Genomic DNA, 21,370 nt, shown 5'->3' on the forward strand with positions numbered 1-21,370 from the left:
GTACGATGAACCTGATTGTGTCACATCATTCGCTATATAACTCAGGTTGTTGCTATGCTCGGCTTTGAATAGTGTCAGCGCCATAAAACATTTTATTGCGAATTGTAGGTGGGTCATTGGAATGGAATCTTTCTATCCTCCATGTTTACTGTTTGAATTCAATTTGACATACAGGTGTTTATATCACTATAATCCTTCACTACATCAATTGCTAATCCTTATATTACCAGAAGAAATCCGCGGAGAACATTGAGCAGCCTTTCATAAAATGATAAACAATAGAGATAACAGGAAGGATCGTTTAAATAGTTTCAATAGAGCCTTAGATTCACAATAGATCACTTTAAAGAATGTTACAGCAGAGTTACAGGCAGTTATTTCTGTGGCATGAAAGAACGGAAAGCTTTAATGAATGCCCCTAACATCCTTTGTGTACGTTGACTAAGCAACCCTCAGAAAAATCAAACGGTTCTCACGGCTTGCTGCATCCCAAATATATGGGGATGCCTTTCTCTCATTTTCTGTGTCAGTATAATGTGTGTGATTTCGAATGTACATCAAGTTTAACAACTTGTCCAAATGATATCTCAAAGCAGGAATCAGGAAATCTAGCAGTTTTCACTAGTCACTAAATGAGTGAGTAATACATCAACACTGATTGGTTCATACTACCGGATGTGACGTCCCTTGTCGACCAATCACAAGGGACGTGTCATTTTTATTGGGTGGATAAAGTTTTGGCACTGGTGGTTTCTTGGTGTGTCATTGCGTGTTACGAGTGCGGTGTTGTTTGCTGAGTGGTGAGGTAGACGGCAAGCATCAAAGGGAATTTTGACGCAATCGTCAAGGGATATCGAAGTAAAGATACCTCCAGACCAATCTTCATAAACGGGACAAATTCAGCTCAGCAAATCGTTTCAACAGTAAAACATTTGTAAAGAATATCCAGGATATCATGGACTGCGGACTAAAGGAATAAAAGGCAACCTAACAGTACTTCTCCAGAAACAAAACATTTGATCAGTGAGAAACGGTTGAACTATCGAGTTTGTTGAGATTTGATAAGGATATAATAATGGAGTGTAGCAATAAAGAAAGACAGAACCGATTAATCGGATGTTGCAAAAGCAGAATGGATTTAAGCTACCGATGTTTTGTCGTCTGCATCTTGTGTATCTCTATTTTCCTCTCGGGACCAACGAAGACAGATGCTAGTGCTACATGGATGTAAGTACTCTTGTTTATGCACCTTTTTATGTTTACTTACCGTTCTCTCTACTTCGCAAGATTTCCCTCAAAGTTGAGGAACGTTGTTAAAAAGTCACTATTATAGTTTATGTTAAAAAAATAGTCAGATATCTAAGTTTCTGATCAGTAATATTTATCGACAGAGTGTAACCAGTTTCGTCATTTTACGTTCATTATTTGTGTGCTCATTTGCAGGTAATGTATGATTTAGACCTATAAATAAATGTTCTACTGTGCTTTAGCAGTATGCTCTGTGATTTTAAGTAAAGATGATGATACAAAACTAATAAAAAACCAACAAGAAGAAAGGAAATTAATCCATAATGGCAATTCAACTATCTCGTTCAATATATAAATAAATTATTATCATCTATAATGTGTATAAGTGAGTGACAACCTTGTTTGGACGATAAATCTTAAATCCTTCTAACGCAGTTTTATGCCACAATCTAGATTAGATTGGTATGAATTCGTGAACTCCTACTTAAATCATTCAGTAATTTGTGTGTTGAATAAAATATGAAAACAATTTGTGAAACTTTCATCATTAAATTCAGATCAGCCTTTTCAACTGAAATAAAACGACCAACAAAAATGGGATGTAATCCTACGTCACGAATATTTTGATACACAAATTTCATGTCACATAAATGATTTCTGCACCGTCATATTCAGATGAGGCATCATCTAATCTCCAATATAAGTTCAATACTTCAAAAGTTATGACCTCTAATTGTAATCAAAACTTGGCCTTTACGAACATTTGGAAATCACCTCTCGTTCCAAGATGGTGCGAAGGCACATGCAATCATTTAGAGTGAAATTGCATGATCACGTTTATGAATACTTTACGTTTGAAATCAGGAGTCTTACCACGATAATATTATATTGAAAACAAACTTTGGATGCAAGTGAAAATGCCAGAATATCTGTATGTGTGTGCGTGTGTGTGTGAGAGAGAGAGTTTTCTACTTCTTTTTTTTTGGGGGGGGGGGGTGAGGGTTACCGTGAAAGTCCATATCTACCCCTTCTAACATCGACTACATATCTTTGTTTCAAAAGGGGCCGCGACAGATCTACAAACACTCCGATTTAACCTTAATCATGCCATTATTCATCCTCTCAATTTTTAAATCCATCAATATTCCATCCCAATGACATGGAGAACGCGTGTGGGCATCGAGGATAAGGGAAACAAGCTCTAAGCCTTGTTACAAGGTCTTTGCTTCCACCGCCCTGCTCTAACCTACTTCGATAGCACGTCTTGTCAACGTCTTGTCCGACAGTCTCTCTAGCTCTCTGGAGGGTGATTTGTAATTTCATTTCTTGGAGGAAACATTGGCCTTGTCTGTGAGTGTGTTTGTCGCTTTGAGTTTCTCCTTTGATTCTGGGCTGTACAGTCATGATGTACCAGGGAGTATACGGGTACTTATCTACTGCCATTCCTTTTATATGAGTGTTTTGGTACAGGTTTATCATTCCGGAGAGGCGCCAACACTACGGCCCGTATTCTAATTTGTCCAATATCAGGTTTAGCAAAGGAAATTAGTTTGAGCAACTTTGAGGCCTTTTAATTAACGCGATCTGAGACCCCAATTTGAAATGAATTAAAGAGACCTATGTGTCTATCTGTCGAGCAAATACTGAAAGATTGAATATAAAGATGGCAAGGAATATTCACAATCAAATCAAATATTAATAATAATTATTATATTAATGATGATGATGATGATGACGATGAAGATGATAATAATGATAATAATAATAATGAAGATGATAAATCTAATAATAATGATAATAATAATGATAATACTGAAAATACTAATAAGCATGAATAAAGCGCAATATCTATTACGCAAAATACTCAAGGTGCTGAAATCAAATCAAACCAAATCAAATGCTCAAAAAGCAAAGTCCTCCAATGAAATGAATTGAAATCAAATCAAATACCGTTACCGGTATTATCGGAGGACTCTCTACAGAGACTTGTTGATAATGATGTTCAAGGTTTATGTTTAAGATGCAGACGAGCCCAACCCCACCCTGTTCGCTACTTTTGACTGCATTATTATTTTGTTTAACGACCAGTCATTAACAACCCAGTTTAATATGCTTTCTGGCCTTAATAATCGTACAGTTTAATTGCGGAAGTCCGACAATAGTCCCCTTTCTGTCTGTTTAAATAAAAATATTAAGTATGAATGACACATATAACAGGCGGCATTATGATTTACAATTTATTACCTGCGCGTGGATACTTGTTACTGAGGAGTCAAGATTTTAGGGCCTTGTCTGAGATGACACCGCCTAGGTGGCTGGTCAACTGTGTCCATAAACAGTGTCCAATAAAATTCCATAAATTACGACTCAACAGTCTTTTGTAAACCAAAAGAATAAATCCTAACTTTTAGTTTTAGAAAACAACAATTCTTAACGGGTATAATTTGTTATAACAGGCAATCAGTGAAATGTGAATTAAACTTAAGAATTTTTGTATTTTGTGAAATCAGCATTATTTGAACCGAAGAATGGAACAAAGGCAGGGGTGTCACAAGAACTACTACAAAATGAGAATCATTAAAACTGACAATTGAGAAAGTATAGATACATAGTTATGGTTAAGTTATGGCATAATCTGAAAGGGTTACTACTGTACAAAGAACGGGATTACATTTTTGCTACAAAATTTCCATGGTATTGATTTAAGACTTATGTTTTCATGATTTGATGTAGCTTTTATATTATCGAGTGATAAACTTGATGTTGAATATGAAAAAGCCCAGGTCCTGTCTATAATGATCTTCATGTGGCTCTTGCACATGGAAGTATTCAAGTTCAATGGAATATCGGAAACGGAATTGAATTGAATCCTTCATCTTTCTTTACTCTTTAAAGAAATCTTTGAATCTCTGACACATTTGCCATTTAACTTTATTGCATAAATCATATGGTGTTAGTGACGTTATATACATGTATACATTTTGCCTTGTTATATCTCTCCGATTGATGTCCGGAAAAAAACAAGTTTCTACATGGAGTTTGGGGTTAAGATCAGTAAAAAAGAAATCAACTTTTAACACTCTGACCTTATCTACCATGTCTCATAAAACTTTAGACAAACCGAAAAATCTGTACACGTAATAAGAAAAGACGAACTTTATGAATACACACGTCTGTTTCCCTCCCCAAACCTAAATTCTTTTCAATGAAGCACAATATTACTTTTTTTTAATCTGACATCGTTTTGTTTAGACCAAAGCAGCGGCACACACATCGGTGATCAAATAGTATTTACTTCTTTCCCGTTCCCCCATTTGGCTAATTGAGCGGAACGTCATACAAATTTTTGTTAGAGATATTAATCGACTTCCCATCATTATTAGCCTTAGTAAGTCAGTTGTTGTACTCTAAGTTGTTGATAGTTCATCCTTTCTGCATGTGGAATGTCCACCAGTTGGTGAAGAAGCCAAGGTTTTTGTAATTATGTATTGCTTAACATACAACTGTAGGTATCAGACAAATCATCATTATGGTTGTGTATTGTCTTTTAGTATATTGACTTGATCAACGCTTATTTCCATACCAATGCATGTAAATGATAATGTTCAGAGCTTAACCGGTTTCTTCAAGTCCATTCATGTATAGCTGTATATATTTCGTTTCTTATGAACTCAATAATCAACTGCCTAATCTACATTATTAGTTAACTTTATTTTGATATACGACAATGCTGTATCACAAATCTGTTAGAGTGATTTCTTTTCAAGGAAATATTTCTCATGACAAAGAAAGATGCTTTTCTCTTTGTCGGGTGACTTGATATTCTGATCATCACCGGCAAGGTTTTAGATGATCTCCTGCAGGGCATGATTTGTATCATTTCTTTGTCATTGAAAACTTGCCTGCAGGCATGAAGTACAGGTGGCACCAGCGTATTTGTCACTTTATTGTGAATCGTTTACAATGACAAATTTTAAACCTGGGCCGAATCTATTCCATAGTTTACAGTGAATGATGTGAAGCTCATTAGGGCTAATTTGAAATCTATTAATAACCTTAAATGATCCGTAACGTTCAGCAATTTCGACGATTATTACACAAAAAGAAGTACTTACCTACATCTTTTTTTGAACATTTTAAAAAGATCAGTGGCGTGTGTAGGTTTCGGCTTCATGGGGTGGGCAAAATAACACAGCTTACATGTATGTCGATCCGTGATTATTAGGAAATCAAAATGGTTTGTGCATGGCAGCAGATTTTCCTTTTTTCAAAACTTGAGGACGGGTACCATCTATAAAAGGCACCTAGGGGAGATAACATCTGATAGACATTTCCATACTCCATCTCAGCCAGGAAAGTGTGATTGATTTTATAACTTGGTTTACTCTATTCACAAACATATATTCATACAAAATTAACATAATTTCCTTTATATACAGCAGATAATGAACAACAAATTGATGCGTGAGTGACTGACATTGAACTTATTTTCTTAACATTTCCACTTTTACTGACAGTTTCTGGTGTACTTGACATGTACAGTATGTATGATCTCCGAAAAGAATGATTAATTATTAGATTTGATTCTGATACTGGTAGAAGACCTTTTTTACTTCATTTATTATTCTCCACAACAATAACATGAGAAACACGGATAATTATATGCTTGTTTAGTGTTAGTTGTTTAGAGAACTTAAAAAAAAACAAATATGTTTTCAAAAATATCGGACACCAAAGTTTGGGTTATTACTGTATGTCATTAATTTTTAAAAATTATTATTGCTAGTACGAGTGCTTTATCCCTCCTCATATTATTATTCATTAAGCATTTAGTATGAAGATCGGTTATATCAGTTTTCTTCTTCTCCTTCTTCGTCTTCTTCTTCTTCTTCTTCTTCTTCTTCTTATTATTATTATTATCATAATCTGTAATACTACTACTACTACTACTACTACTACTACTACTACTACTACTACTACTACTACTACTTTTATTGTCATCATCATCATCATCATCATTTCGTAATTAATGTTCCTGTTGCTTTGTTGAAGGTGGTTAGGAGCTGCCTCACTCGGAGCGGCAAGCGTTGGTCGCGATACCATCCCCGATGGGAGCCTTGGACACCAGACTGCTACTCAAGCTCCACCCATCAATAGTATCTTGGTCGATCCCGAGACTCTCTGTCAAAGATTCCCGGGACTTACTGTTGAACAGGTTAGCATTATGATTCATAATCAATTGAAATTAATCAAAAAGGTGTTCAATCATACCTAAATAAAATTAACGTAAATGCTTAAATCGTCAACCGTATATCCAAATTGAAATTAATCGTAATGGTAGTAATATTTAATCATATCAAAGTGGATTCAATAGCATGCACATTTATGATATTCTCATATGGTTGAAATCCTAAACACATTATTTCAAGTTAGATTGTGTTTAGTTTTCATTGCGTAAATTTATAGATATGTAAACTGTCAAGACAACTAGGGATGCTATTACATTTCGACTTTCGAATAGGTATGCGGATTCCTTACTTGTTGGTAGTGTTTAATTTTATTCTTTTATGATTTTTATTTCTCATTGTGCAGCGGAGAGTATGTTCGAGTACACCCGAGATCATCAACATGATAAGTGAAGGTGCTAAGGTCGGGATCATTGAGTGTCAACGTCAGTTTAGCACTGAGAGATGGAACTGTTCTGTCATTGGTGATGTCAACAACCCGTTTGGAGAGGTCATGAATACAGGTCCGTTCAACTAAAACTCATTTTAATGTTATAGCACTCTAATCTCTTTAACAACTCTGCGTGGTCTTCGTTTGTTCCTTGTCTGAGCTTCTCAAACGCCTTCATTTGGGACGCAGCGACAGCGCCCTTTAGACGTAGTATGGGTTTACATCCGCGGAGTTCTCAAAAAGACCACGGCGTCCGCCTCTGCGGTCATCACGTCTGTTGCGTCAGTGAAGTCGTCCGAGTTGTTTTATTAGGTTCTGGTCATGACGGAATGGATTCGCATAGAATAAAATCTTTCAATGTGTATTAAAAAATAAAACATACAGAAACTGCAAATTCCAATTTCTGCAGAGATTTAAGGTTTCCTGGCGCTTGTAAATTATGGCGTCCTGGCCTAATCGCTGACTATAGGACCTTCTTGCGACCAAATTGAGCTGCCTAAGTATATTATGTTCGACCTCGGCAATGATTTTTCAAAGATCGCTATAAGGACCTCATGGCTGAATGCTAGCAATTATGACAGGGTTAAAGCGCACCGGTGTAAAAGTTTGTTTTCTATCAAATTCTAGCTTTACATAAATTAAACGATCTCCGGAAACGAGTTGAAAGAAACGTATTCAATACTCCATTTGGACCGAATATTACTGCTCTGGTTGTCAAAAACAGATAAAAGTGACTGGAGTTTATTTCATAGCTCAATATTAACTTTTGACCGTACAAGATCAATGATGAAACCTAACTTGAGAAAATAATCCATGGAAGCTGTTATGCTGAAGTTTTTTGTCACTCCATATATGCGTATTGTCTCTAAACTATCTCTAGGAATGTATTAGGCTACTTGGAATCGAGACGAAACCAGATTGTATTTAGTTTGTTTCTTGATGGTTATCATAGTGTCATCTCATTACTTTAATTAGATCTATGTAAACTAAACAGCGGACATTGTACATTTCATTAACTCATCACAGAACACTCGATGCTCTAACACACTTTGTACAGACAAGGGTTTTATGGCACTGCCAGATTGAGGGGAGGAGGCCCAATCATTCCTCTTGACACCAAATTGGCATACTTCAAATACACAATACTCAAATGTGCCCCCTGATTAAATTCCGACCCAAAAGAAATCTAAAAAATGGGACAACTCTTTCATCTTTTTTTTTGCTTGATAGAACTTTCTGCAGAATTGTGACCCCGCCCCGCCCAACCCCAGCAAGTGGGAATCATCAACTCCCTGGTTTCAGCTTTCATTTATGTCTGTTCGTTACCTCTCTATCCAGATACTATATTCGTCAGATACACAGATAGCGTAATTACCGCACTAAAAGATGGAATGCTTTTTACGAGATTTTTGTTTAATTAGCTTCTGTATGTCCATACTGGCAGTAACCTACTGAACTCTGATATAATTAAAAAGACTTGTCCTTTAACCACGTGTATATACATGTAGGCCGAGACACCCTTTTCCTTTCTTTCTTTCTTTCTTATTTTCGTTTCTTTCTTATTTTTCGTTCTTCTTCTTCTTCTGTTTATCCCCCTCTTCTTTTTTACCTTTATCTCTTTCTTCATCTCCTTCTTCTTCTTTTTTTTCTTTGAAAGAAATGTACAACGGATCATATTTTCTATCAAAACGACTGTAGGATTTACCTCACTAATTAACAAAGATAAGTACAAAGGCCACTATAAGGTTATATTCATTCGTGTTTTTCTTGGTTTGCATACGTAAATAATCTAGGCCAACTACTATACATTATTAAAAATGAAAAACAAAAAACCTTATAGTGGCCTTTGTACTTATCTTTGTTAATTAGTGAGGTAAATCCTACAGTCGTTTTGATAGAAAATATGATCCGTTGTACGTCATCATCTATTATTCAGTTATTGCTCTCTTTTGGTATTAAACAAAATAATTATTAGATACGATATTTTCCTTATCTGAGCTATCATAAGTCGAATTAGCAAATTATACCCAGTATGTCTGTTTGGTTTCAGAAAATAATTAATCTTTAAAAATGCATTGGCTTAAGATTTCGATCGCCAAAGCTCGTAATCTATAATTAAACTTTCATATGAAGTACATAGCCGTTTCCGCTGGAATTTCTCTTAGAGACCAATGTTAACTACCGACAAAAATGGTGATTATAGCGGCTCAATATTAGGTGTACCCTTTAACAGAGAAAATAACTCGAGGCTATTGGTTTTAATCTCACTCTCTGACTGGCGTCTCGCTGATATCTATCAGTTATGTGGTAAATTCCACACCTTTTCAAAGCAGGATTTACAAAATCAAACATCAAAGTTTAACTTTTTGTAATTAATATTTGACTCGAAGTAGCTTTCTTCTAATTTTAAAGGGAAGGGTAATTTTACTGAAACGCTGTTCAGAAAAGACACAGATGTGTCGTAACCTTAAATTTACTCGTTTCACACTGTTTAAAACACAATAAAGAATTTTTATTTTCATGAAATTTCTGAGAAAAATGACTGAATAATTTTAAAAAAAACTAATTTTACTAAAAACCTAAACACTGAAATATCTCTCGTTTATTTTCAAATAAGGGCATCTGGAAAATTAAAGTATGCTTTTTTGTTAAATTTAGAACCGCATTTCACTTTTTAGTTTGGTTATTTTTTTTATACTGCTTGGCATGTTGGTTGTTCTACCATGTTTGTGGCAAAGACATTTTTTAAAAGAGAAAAAATGCCCCTGGGGCTACAGATTAAAAACAGATTTGTTCGTGATATCAGAAATCGGCTCTCTATTCATGGGGTTGTTTGTATATAAATTTGAGGGGATTGCATGCCTCTATTATAATTATGTTTGCATAAAGAGAACAATTTGTGGTAAGACCCACTCTCTCACTCTGAGGCATTATTTGGGAGGCGAGGGGAAATGGCATACCAGAAAGTGAGGGAGGGAGAACTTTCTTGAACCAGAGAGGTGTAGATTCTGTTCTTTCCTTACCCAAGTCACACGGGCGATGGAGTACTAAAAAAGTGTTAAAAGCTACTACAGAAATACATGGATCCAATGTATAGGCATAGGCTAAAGAAAATACATTGTAAACTGTTGTAACCATTGCAATACAGTCTTTGGACTGCGAGAATGGATAATATTCAATCAAATCATTCAATCAAATCAATCACAACTTACAAGGGGGCGTAGGCCTTCATTGGCTATTGATGTATACAAGTATTTTTCTTGTTTATTTACACGATGGCCAGGTAACGGAAACGGGGGCAAGTGGCCCTCCCTAAAGATTTTGAAGGGAGATTTTTGTTCGTTTTTCCTTCTATACAGGAGCGGTGCTTGTTTCGTCCGATTTTCTTCGTATTTTTGTTTTGGTTACGGTTCCCCTTTTTACCCCATTTAGGAGAGTGAGAGAGAAAGAGGGTACAGTGAATGAGATGACAAATTGGAAATGAGAGAAGGTAACGGGAAAATAGTGTCAAAATCAGTTTCAAATAAATTCAAAGTAAACACTGCCGCGAGATACGAATTTCATTTTCCTGATTTAGTTCCATTTAATGTTTCAAAGTTGCAATATGGAAAGCCTGGCTGCTTCAATAGGAAATTAAACATGATGGTTTGACTGCCTTTGGGTGTTACTCGACCTTTCCCAACAAATCGAATTTGGTATACAAAATCATTGCGAGGTAAATTCGAAAGATTTTCAATGAATGGGGCAAGTATATACTGAATTTGGTCTTAAGACTCTCTATACGTCATATTAAAGGCAATACAAAGTTTTGGTATGAGGTCATGGATTTGGTTCAAATGAACATAATTATGGGAAGCATATGCGATCCTACAATATTCAATGATTGAAGTCGCGGTTGAAATCGAGACCAAAGTTATGAAATTTTAAATATTAATCTTTGTATGTTGTATAGCTCCCTCTCAAGGTCAAGATATTATTAAGCTATAACTAGGCGTTGTGGCGTGCGCCTGTAATCCAGCTAACAGTGGAAGTTACAAACTGATTCAGCCGAGGACGCAGGTTCGAAACTGAGTCACGTCTTTCGGATGGTGACGTTAAAGGTCGGTCCCCAGACGTAAATAATCATATCTGATTGATACACGTCTGTAAAAAAAACCAAATACACACACACACACATATAAAACAATATTTCTTGACTAAAATCAACCGATTAGCTATTCCCGTTTGGAAATTATATATCACAACTAAATATTCTGAGATTTTCATGGTCGCAGCTACCATTTTACGACCGTTGGCGCTATTTGAAATTTATCAAATTTTACCGGAAGCACCGGTAAATTGTTATATTCAAATCTTCTCGAAAGCAGAATTGTTTTAGGGGCTAAATTATTTTCTAGTGCTTATAATACATCCACAGGGGCATCCAAATATTTCAAAATTGTAAAGAATGGCTATCCACCCAATTTTCAAAATTTCCCAAAACTTAGGTATCTAAGTATTTTAAGTTCCCCGTTGTGGAAGTCCACAAAACCCAGACCTCATTCCAAAACTGTTTGAAAATTACACGAAATTCATATGAGAAGAAAAAGTAATGAATAATACATGTTCTACATTCACATTGATATCTATGATTACGTGGGAACGTATCAAACAACCGTAGGCCCAATGGACCCATTGGACCCGCAATTGAAGTTGCATTTGTCCTTTCATAACTCAGAACCACAATGTATTTGGAAAGTTACGAAAAGTAAAATTGTGATCTAGTAGTAGTAGACCTACATGTATATACGATCACTTAAAGTGTACATGTACATGTGGCCAAACCCTAACTTAATCTAATTAATCGTCGTTGTTCGTCTTAATCGCATTTTTGGCTAACATTTTGATAGGTTTTTCATCAATAAGGTTGATTAAGTTCCCCATGCAGTTGTTGATTCATGTATATTAGGTGTATGTGATTATGATGACAAGGTTGATTTGAACGATCAGAATAACATTAATCAATGAGTGTTATGATATGATAACACTACTATTGATACGATACCATTTAATCAATGAGTGTTATGATATGATAACACTACTATTGATACGATACCATTTAATCAATGAGTGTTATATGATATGATAACACTACTATTGATTCGATACCATTTGCAAGCAGGGGACACTACACTGTTTTCAAAAATTGAAGAGTGAAAATTATTCGTAGTCAATTTGTTTCAGTAGCAACCAATCAGCGCTTTCTTGTGTTAGTTGTATGCTTTACCCAAATTGCAATGAAATTGAAGTATAAACTGATAATAACACGTTATTTGATATCATTGAATCCTATGTTGTTTAGTTTTTCATGAGTAATAATTAGCTCAGCTTGCCAAACGCGATGGGAATCCCCTCATTTTTACAAGATAGTACATATTTGCTTTATTATATACATGTACTAAGTCGACTATGAATGACAGATGTATACCTTTAAGAAGTCTTCCTCTTCCATCTTGTCGGATCCATGTAGGATGAAGCTAAGATGAAGTGGTATTACTGGACATGTTTGTATAGCATCTACCTTACAGTTCACATGTACTTTCATCTTACAGACAGGCATGGTAGACACTGCCTAGAATCTAGAATACAAACTCTATTATTGACAATTTGACTGGTAATGGGTTTTTACAAAATTTCAAGGATTGAAACTTCCAGTGCTTATTTTTCGACCGATTCGGGAGGTTATACGATGACAGATATATTAGAATACTACACAATTTTTTACTGGCGTGACTCATATTGCGTGAGCAAAAGCTCAGCACTAATCATTTTTATACAATGTTGTATCGATGGTGGCATATCATTCTCGTTAGATTATTTAACAATTTTAGACAATCGTTTACTATAGAAAGAAGAAGAAAAAATCTCTATACATAGGCATACTTGGCCTTTAATTGTCTTTCTTTCCTAATCACGCCACCTAACCTGACTCTAGATCGATCGCAAATCGATAAAATCTTAGCAATGCAGGGTACTGTATATTATTAGTTCGTTTTGTCTATTATCATCTGTTGTCAGCGGTACTCGAGTATATAACTTTTCATTGTATTTATCTTTTTACAGGCAATAAAGAGACTGCGTTCATCTACGCTATCACATCAGCAGGCGTGGTATACGCCGTAACTCGCTCATGTAGTCTTGGTAACCTTACCGAATGTGGATGTGCAACCCCTCGGGGGCAACCGAGTGACGATGTCGTGGATGATGACGAAGAATGGAAATGGGGTGGATGTACAGATGACGTCGATTATGGAATAAAATTAGCCAGGAAGTTTGTCGACTCTGGCGATAAATACTCTTCCTCATCGTCGTTATCGTCGCCGTCGCCACCTCCATCAGCCCTGAGCCGTCCATTGACGATAAAGCCAGGTGTACAGGAAATGAATCTCCACAATAATGAGGCTGGAAGACAGGTAAGGGCTCATTACCAACTTCACAACCTTTGTAGCAATTTCTTTTTATCAAAAGTGGCACTATACGAAAAGTGATAGCACTAGCAGCGATGATTATGATTATGATTACAAGGTAAATGGTATTGAGAAACCAAAATGGAAATGTAAGTTTGAAGTCATGATCTGCAACTGTATCTATTTATGGCTATTTAAAAAAAATGATCCCAGTGGCCAGTGTCGCATCCTAACTCAAAGCTAGATCGACATGTTTGAGAGAGGTATAAGCAAAATAAAAACTTACTATATGATTTCCCTGAAACGAAGACATTCAAGAACGGCGTAAATATTCATAATTGAATGACACACGCCTTTAAGACTAAAACAACAACAACATACTCCTGTGAATAATAATAATATTTTTGCTTATATAGCGCTTAATACGTCTGGAATGTCCGAGTTTCTAAGCGCTTTACATTATTACCCCGGTCATCGGATTCTGGTTTGCCCGCACACAATGTATGCACTTTCTCCACTCCCTGGGGAACATTCCAACAAGAGCTACTAGGCTCAAATTGCTAAGCATACCACATTGGCTTTCGCATCTACCGATTACCTAACACCTGGGTGGAGAGTGGCAAATGTAGATCAATGTCTTGCCAAAGGACATTAGTGCCGCGGCGGAACTGAATCCTATAATGCTATGTTGTATTAATAATGAACACAACATCTCAAAATAATACACCAACGGAAAAACAAAATTCAAGTTCATTTTCATTCTACTATGGCCTAAGACCGAGCTTGAAATATTGCAATATTGCTGCGGGAAAGAAATTATGATTTTAGAGGGTATAATAGAGTATAAATGGTTGCAAATAGCGCTCTATGACATCGTAACGGTATGGATCATTGATGGGTTATCATTCCTCGTTACTACTCATACTATCTCAAGTTTATAACATATCTAACACATCATCAAGGTAGTCGATAAAAAATATGTTATACAAGTATTATGTCTTATAAACAATACAGGGCCTAATAAACTAAGCAATTCTACTTTTTGGCCCGATGTGTTTCACATTATACGGTGGGAAACCTGTGGTAATAGACATTCCTTAATCTCTGGGCAGATGAGCGAATCCACAAGAATAGTAAACATCGTTAGATTTACCCTAAGTGAATACGCCGGATCTTCTCTCTTTCTCAACCTGGGGCATACGTTTATATATTTTTAAATTAACACACCTATCTGCTTTAATTTAGTTTATCGTCTGTTTTTAAACACCGTTGTTCTTTGATTATTGTTTGTTTGTTTGTTTTACCTGACTGCTAAGAAAGCATGACTGTATGCTTGCAAGTAAGCAACTAGTGGACTGACGGCTTTAAGCCTCTCCGAAGGACTTGATAATGAGGATTAATTCACTACCAAAGAGCACTCTTGCGCATCGACTTGGTATCGAACCCGGGACCTATCGGTTACAAGACCACTGCTCTACAACAGCTGAGCCATCGCGCCTCTTTTTCACCTTGCAATGTGAAGGTGCAACTCATATACCCGAATAAGATGATACCCCTATAATCGGCATTATAAATAGTTCGGTAAAAGAAAATTAACCAATTCATGTAATACATTTTTTTTTTTTTTGTAGTTATATTGTTTTTAAAAAGGGTTTAAAACATTTCTTGTTACGAAAAATTACCACTGTTAACTGAGGTATGCTGAGCGTATATCTCACTCTTCTCTATTCTTTCCTCTCATTCTCTCCGTTACACCGCATCGAGCTATACTAATGATATGCGGTATATACCTTGTTTTTTAATTTGTAATTATCATTATTTGTTAATATTTCACCCCTTTAAAAGAACAAAAAGAACAGATGAACATACAAACTTTCAAAACAATTACAAACAAACAATGCAATCGTTCCTATTCTGTTAACTTGGTGGCATCCTCCGACCCTTTTATATGACATACACACGAAACCACCGCCCTTAGTTATTTGCTCTTTGAAAACAGGTTTTGAAAACATGCCGAAAAATTAATTGACACAAGAAACTTACAGTTTAATTGTATTTGTCACTTTATGTCACTCGATGTTACTGGCGATAACCATTGTCAATATAGTCCATTGTCATTCTAATACAGAAATGGTAAATCAATCTTCGGCAAAGCGGTCTTTTTCAAACAATAAAGTTTACTCTACTCTATATTTATAAATGTAAACAAGATAATTATGAAAAAGTTAAGTCACTGATGTTTCCATTGTTTCAGAACAATAATTGTTAACCAATAAACAAGTTAGTGATGAGCTAAATATAGACAGATCATCCAGTCTGCTTTTTTTCTTGGGTAGGTCATGACTTTTAAGGTACTGGATAATGAAGGTAGGAAAATGAGCACTTTCTCGGGAGATTATCATTATTATTCTCTTTTGATCCATGGAATCATTACGTCATTATGAATAAACGAATATATGAATAAATGAAATAATTGTCGTCGTCATGATCGTCATCTGAAATTCTCTTTCCTTGTACCCCCGCTGTTTTTTCTGTTTCTCCGTCACTGTTAGGAGGGCTTCGATAGCCCACCCATGCGTTTTGTGATTGGTAAGAAGAGATGTCGTGTTTTAAGATCAAAAGCCATGCCGACGCGGACTTACATAAAAAGCCTCCTAAGATTGTAAAATACTGGCCAAGGACATGCCTAACCACAGGGTATCACACTCCGATATGGTTTTCTTCATGTTTTGTCATACATGTAGGATGCATTTACCAAGGGTTGTCTTACTTCGAGTCTTCGACGATAGCCGTCTTTATCATAGATCTGGACTGTTACTACATCATGACGGGAATAGAAACCTTGCATTCTATAGTAACAATAAAGGGATACATTTTGATGGACCATAATACTCATAGTTTCCCCTTCATTTTGTGTTATGTGTGTCTTTTCGAGATTTTACAGAAAACGCGAGTAATGATTATAACGATGTCATCTCTTTAAACCGTGTCCTGAATAATTGTAACAGAAATATATATTTAAAATATACCGTACATTTCTTCTCAATGTCGAAACACTTTTAAAAAAAGTAAAAATGAATCTCTACGTTTGGTCGTTTATGTTTATTTCCCAATTTGTTTTAAACTGAGGAAGTTTATTCTATATCTGCAATTCTAACAAGTATTGTTTCTTCATATGAATAGAAGGTTAGGTTACTTCGTGCTCTAAACATGGATATGATATAGACCGATGTATTTATTGGTAGAGCTATGAGTATTAATCTATAGTCTGGTTGTTATGATATTTCAGAATTAACCTTTATTTGTAAGTGACGCCATCATCAGAGGCATTGCGCAATTTGTAAAATGTAGAAAAAACTGTTTACGATGTTAATTTTAATGGATATTGGTCTGGGAATATTCATATCTATAAAATTATACATGTGCACCTATACAGCTTATGCCAATGGTGGCGCAATAGCAAAAGCACCAACAAGTGAACATGAGTGTTGCGTACGTGTGAGCGTTGGATCACCAGGAAGACACATCGCTTATACTGTCCTTATCCTCCCCTCCCCCTCTCTTTCTCCCCCCCCCCCCCCCCCCCCCCCCCCTCTCTCTCTCTCTCTCTCTCCCCCTCCTCCCTCTCTCTCTCTCTCTCTCTCTCCCCTCCTCCCTCTCTCTCTCTCTCTCTCTCTCTAATTTTATTTGTACTTCAACCCGTGTATGTCTCTGCTTCTGCGCGGCATTTTAAAATTGATACAACTTCACGATTGGGCCTACTATATTTCATGATTTGATTTTCTTTTTAAAATCTTTTCGAAAATAGCATTGAATATTCAGATAAATGCAATCTTTGCCCGAATAGGTTGTTTGGGGAACTCTGCTGCACAATATCATAACTTTGAAAACCCTGGAAATACATGCCCCCTGCCGGCAGCCCCCGCCTCGTACGCCTATGATAGTGACGATGATAATAATGAAATTAATTATACCCGAAAGATCATGCACAGCTAAACTACTAAAACACATTTTTTCTTCTTATTTTCAACAGCTGATCAAGTCTGGAATGAAGACCCTTTGTCGATGTCATGGTGTTTCAGCTTCGTGTTCATTGAAGACCTGTTGGAAGGCGATGCCGAGCTTCAAGGAGATCGGTGATCTCGCTAAGAGTCGATATAGTGAAGGAGTGGAGGTTGTCGTCCGAACCAAGAAACAGATACGACTTCGTCGGAAAGACAGACGTGTACGACGTGAAGTCATTGCATCGGATGAGCTCGTCTACATGCAGAGATCACCGAATTACTGCCGTACTAACCGGGAAATCGGTATCGTAGGAACGACGGGACGAGAATGTAACCGAACATCGACTGGATCAGATAGCTGTGATCTCTTGTGTTGTGGGCGTGGCTATAACACTCAAGTCATCAGAAGAGTTGAAAGGTGTGATTGTAAATTCATCTGGTGTTGCAAAGTGAAATGTAGGGTCTGTGAAACGGTCACTGATATCTACACTTGTAAATGAACAAAATTCCCTGCCACTTTGTTGAAGTATGCAGATAATTATTTCTGAGTGACGGCATTGGCAGACTTTTATAAACTTATGAACACTCGAACATCTAGAGGAAGTGACAACATGAGAGAAATAAAGAAATCGGTGACCGGAACATGAAATATTCCATTGCACCAGAATCTAAGGTCTGCTTAAACCATGGACATACTATGATAAATAAAATCTACATCCTTCAGTTTTAATGGGGGAATTAGTTTATCCAGACTTTAAGTTGGTTTTAGATTAAACAAAAAAGATTTTTCATGAAAAAAAAACCTTAAAAAGACTAATAAACGCGTATCGGTGAAAGATGCACGGAAATCCAGAAATGGATAGGAGAGCTATTAATCATTGAGTTTAAAATCGATGAAATTACTTCATGTTAGACTCCATTTACTGTACGTCTATAGCTATGCAACGAGGCCATGCAAGGATTAATAATTATGACAGCTCATTATCTTTTCTAATCTGCCCTTTTCTCTTTCAATACTTGCCCTTGTTTCCGATCCGTCTATCATAATTCTATTATCTTCTACAAGTCTCTCTCTCTCTCTCCCTCTCTCTCTCTCTCTCTCTCCCTCTCTCTCTCTCTCTCTCTCTCTCTCCCTCTCTCTCTCCTCCTTCTCATAACCCAACATAATTATTTACCATAATCTTGTTTGGTTGTAATAGTATTTGTACTACTATTACCATGAGTTGTAATGTATATCATTATCTAAAATTACGTATTTTTTTGGACAACGAGACTTGCTTTCTAAGCATACATTTTAGATCTTATAATTTTTCATTCAATTTATATTCTTCCCATTTTATCAATAACCTTATACATATACTGGTTAAATTAGTTGGTCATATTACAGTAGATTAATTTTGAAACCCATTAGGCCTTTATGTATATATCATGTGTAGATACAATGTATTGTTTATATTGAAACGGAAAAGAAATATATGTCACAAAAACGTCATTTAAATATTACACAGGAGTGTCGTGGTCAAGTGGTTTAAGGCGCTTGACTGGAGATGCGAAGGTCGAGGGCACTAATATCCTTTGGCAAGATATTTACCTGCACTTGCTACTCTCCACCCAGGTGATAAATGGGTACCTGGTAGGATGCGAAAGTTCATGTGGTTGGATGAGCAAGTGTGCGCTTGTTAAATGGAGACTGTTTGGAATGCTCCCTAGGGAGTGGAAAATGTGCATACATTGTTTGCGGGTAAGCCTGAAACCGATGACCGGGGTAACAATATATCTGTAAAGCGCTTAGGCACATCGCTGTATCGATGTATTGGGCGCTATATAATTATATTATTATTATTATTAATAAACATGATCCGTGTGAAAAACATGTTTGAGATTCTCTGTAGAGAATTGATCTAATTCTCATAAACTTAAAATATAGATACAGGTTCTTTCTTTAAAAAAAAAAAAAAATTATAAAAGAAAAATACTTTGTACATCCCAGATGTACATCCAACTTCACGATTGTAGATAATTAGTAATATGCATTGCTGCCTTCATTCACACTTGTCAGCATGCTGTATAGGGGATGCTCACTTTATATCAAACCTTTCTTGTGTATTTTATATCAACAAATGTATTTATACCATTTCATTTGATTACTCATGTGGGTAAAACGGTTCTAGGACCACACCCCCCCCCCCTGGACATGCACCCCCTGGACATCCACATAACCAACCCAGTCAACTACCCCGTACGACAACTACCCCCGGACAACTACCCCTTAGACAACTACCCCCTAGGACAACTACCCTATAGGACAACTACCACCCAGACAACTATCCCTATGACACCCATCCTCTATTTCCTAGGGGGTAGTTGTCCGGGGGATAGTTGTCCAAGGGGGTAGTTGTCCCGGGGGTAGTCGTCCTAGAGGGTGGTTGCCCTAGGGGTAGTTGTCCGGATACGGGGAAAAACATCTATCGGTGACTAATATTTTCTTACTTTCCACAAAATCCTAAGAAGATGATTCACGGTGCACTGTAGATTAAAGCTTATCTGCCATAGTTTACAGGAGGGATTAGACCGCCCTACAAGGTCACTGAACAGGTGGTTATCTCATCAACTCAGCTCTCAGTTAACATAAGAAAAAGAGGATCATGGGGGACCAATGGTCACCGATTAGGCATTGTTTGTTATATAGAGGGCGCCAGTAGCTACAAGTAGTGCAGTGTGCCTTTAAGTTATCTTTATAAAATCAGTTATTTAGTTATATTGCTTACACTTAGAACAAGATGTCCATGCTATCAATTCATCCTTCGTTCGAGTGAAAACGCATTATTGCATTCTCTTTGTACTGCTAGAGGCCAAATAACCCTCGCCCTCGCTGATATATGATCTTCAGGATCCCCTCCTTAATTTGCCCGTTCACTCTAAAAATGCAATTGGTTATTAAAATATGACCTAGGCTCAAAGTCGCAGCAAAACACTCCTAAATACAACATTCCCCTGCATAGTGCACGGTCGGTCCCTTTGCTCTCTTTCATGCTCTTGAATTGCACCCCCCCCCCCCCCACACACACACACAATGGCACAACCATCAATGCTAGTTCCTGCATGGGCTTGTACAGAGATGTCACATTAAATAATGAGAAACAAAATGATGGTGTTTAGGATCATATTTCATCCTTCCCTTGCGATGTTGTAATGGTTGAGTTCATATTCATATTGGAGCTGTCTAATAACACCATTAATCATGAAACAAAACCCAGCATTTATAATTAAATGTTTTTTTAATGAAGTCAGTTTTCAAATAATTATCAATCTTCGTTGGTGAAAAATGTCAAACTATATATCGATAAAACTTTTCAGTTGAAGAAGAGGTTTGATAATTAATGTTATCGTTGTACATTTATTTAAACAATAGCATTTAACTATTTGATAATCCTTAGTTGTATCATGGCATAACAATTAATTATTTTATATCAATATGCAATACGTTTTTGTATCGTCTTTTGTTCTACTTGGATCCAGAGAACCCTGAATCATAATATGTCACAAATGAGGTAATTATTATGATTCGGTGTCACCAATGAGGTAAACTGTGTCGGGTTTCATGAATGAGGTGTAATGGGTTGGGTTTCATGAATGAGGTGTAATGGGTCGGGTGTCATAAAGGAGTTGTAATAACTAGGATGTCACGAATGAGGTGTAATGGGTTGGGTGTCATGAATGAGGTGTAATGGGTCGGATGTCATGAATGGCGTCTGCTATGGGTCGGGTGTCATAAATTACATCTGTTATGAGTCGGATGTCATGAATGTGGTGTAATGGGTCAAGTGTCATGAATAACGTCTGCTATGAGTCGGGTGTCATGAATGTGGTGTAATGGGTCGGGTGTCATAAAGGAGGTGTAATGGGTTGGGTGTCATGAATGAGGTGTAATGGGTCGGGTGTCATAAAGGAGGTGTAATGGGTTGGGTGTCATAAATGAGGTATAATGGGTTGGGT

The 21,370-nt window shown here is 36.6% G+C and overlaps 1 protein-coding gene across 1 annotated transcript; it reads left to right on the plus strand.

Annotated features, from left to right (window-relative positions):
- Nucleotides 1-485: 485 nt before the first annotated feature.
- Nucleotides 486-18,837, plus strand: LOC591980 (protein Wnt-16). The gene is made up of 5 exons (XM_791523.4): nt 486-1,227; nt 6,301-6,463; nt 6,841-6,997; nt 13,027-13,376; nt 17,404-18,837. The coding sequence occupies exons 1-5, from the start codon at nt 1,076-1,078 to the stop codon at nt 17,872-17,874; spliced, it is 1,293 nt and encodes a 430-aa protein (XP_796616.2). The 5' UTR covers nt 486-1,075; the 3' UTR covers nt 17,875-18,837.
- The last annotated feature ends 2,533 nt before the right edge of the window (nt 18,838-21,370 follow it).

The sequence above is a fragment of the Strongylocentrotus purpuratus genome, unplaced genomic scaffold (assembly GCF_000002235.5).
Source record: "Strongylocentrotus purpuratus isolate Spur 01 unplaced genomic scaffold, Spur_5.0 spur5_scaffold_6, whole genome shotgun sequence".
Lineage (NCBI taxonomy): Eukaryota > Metazoa > Echinodermata > Echinoidea > Camarodonta > Strongylocentrotidae > Strongylocentrotus > Strongylocentrotus purpuratus.

What these genes read in the sequence shown, in the direction of transcription:
- LOC591980 (XM_791523.4), top strand. Translation starts at nt 1,076, where the DNA reads ATGGAGTGTAGCAATAAAGAAAGACAGAACCGATTAATCGGATGTTGC. An exon ending in TGGAGAGGTCATGAATACAG is followed by an intron (nt 6,998 to 13,026) that starts GTCCGTTCAACT and finishes ATCTTTTTACAG; the next exon opens with GCAATAAAGAGACTGCGTTC. An exon ending in ATAATGAGGCTGGAAGACAG is followed by an intron (nt 13,377 to 17,403) that starts GTAAGGGCTCAT and finishes TATTTTCAACAG; the next exon opens with CTGATCAAGTCTGGAATGAA.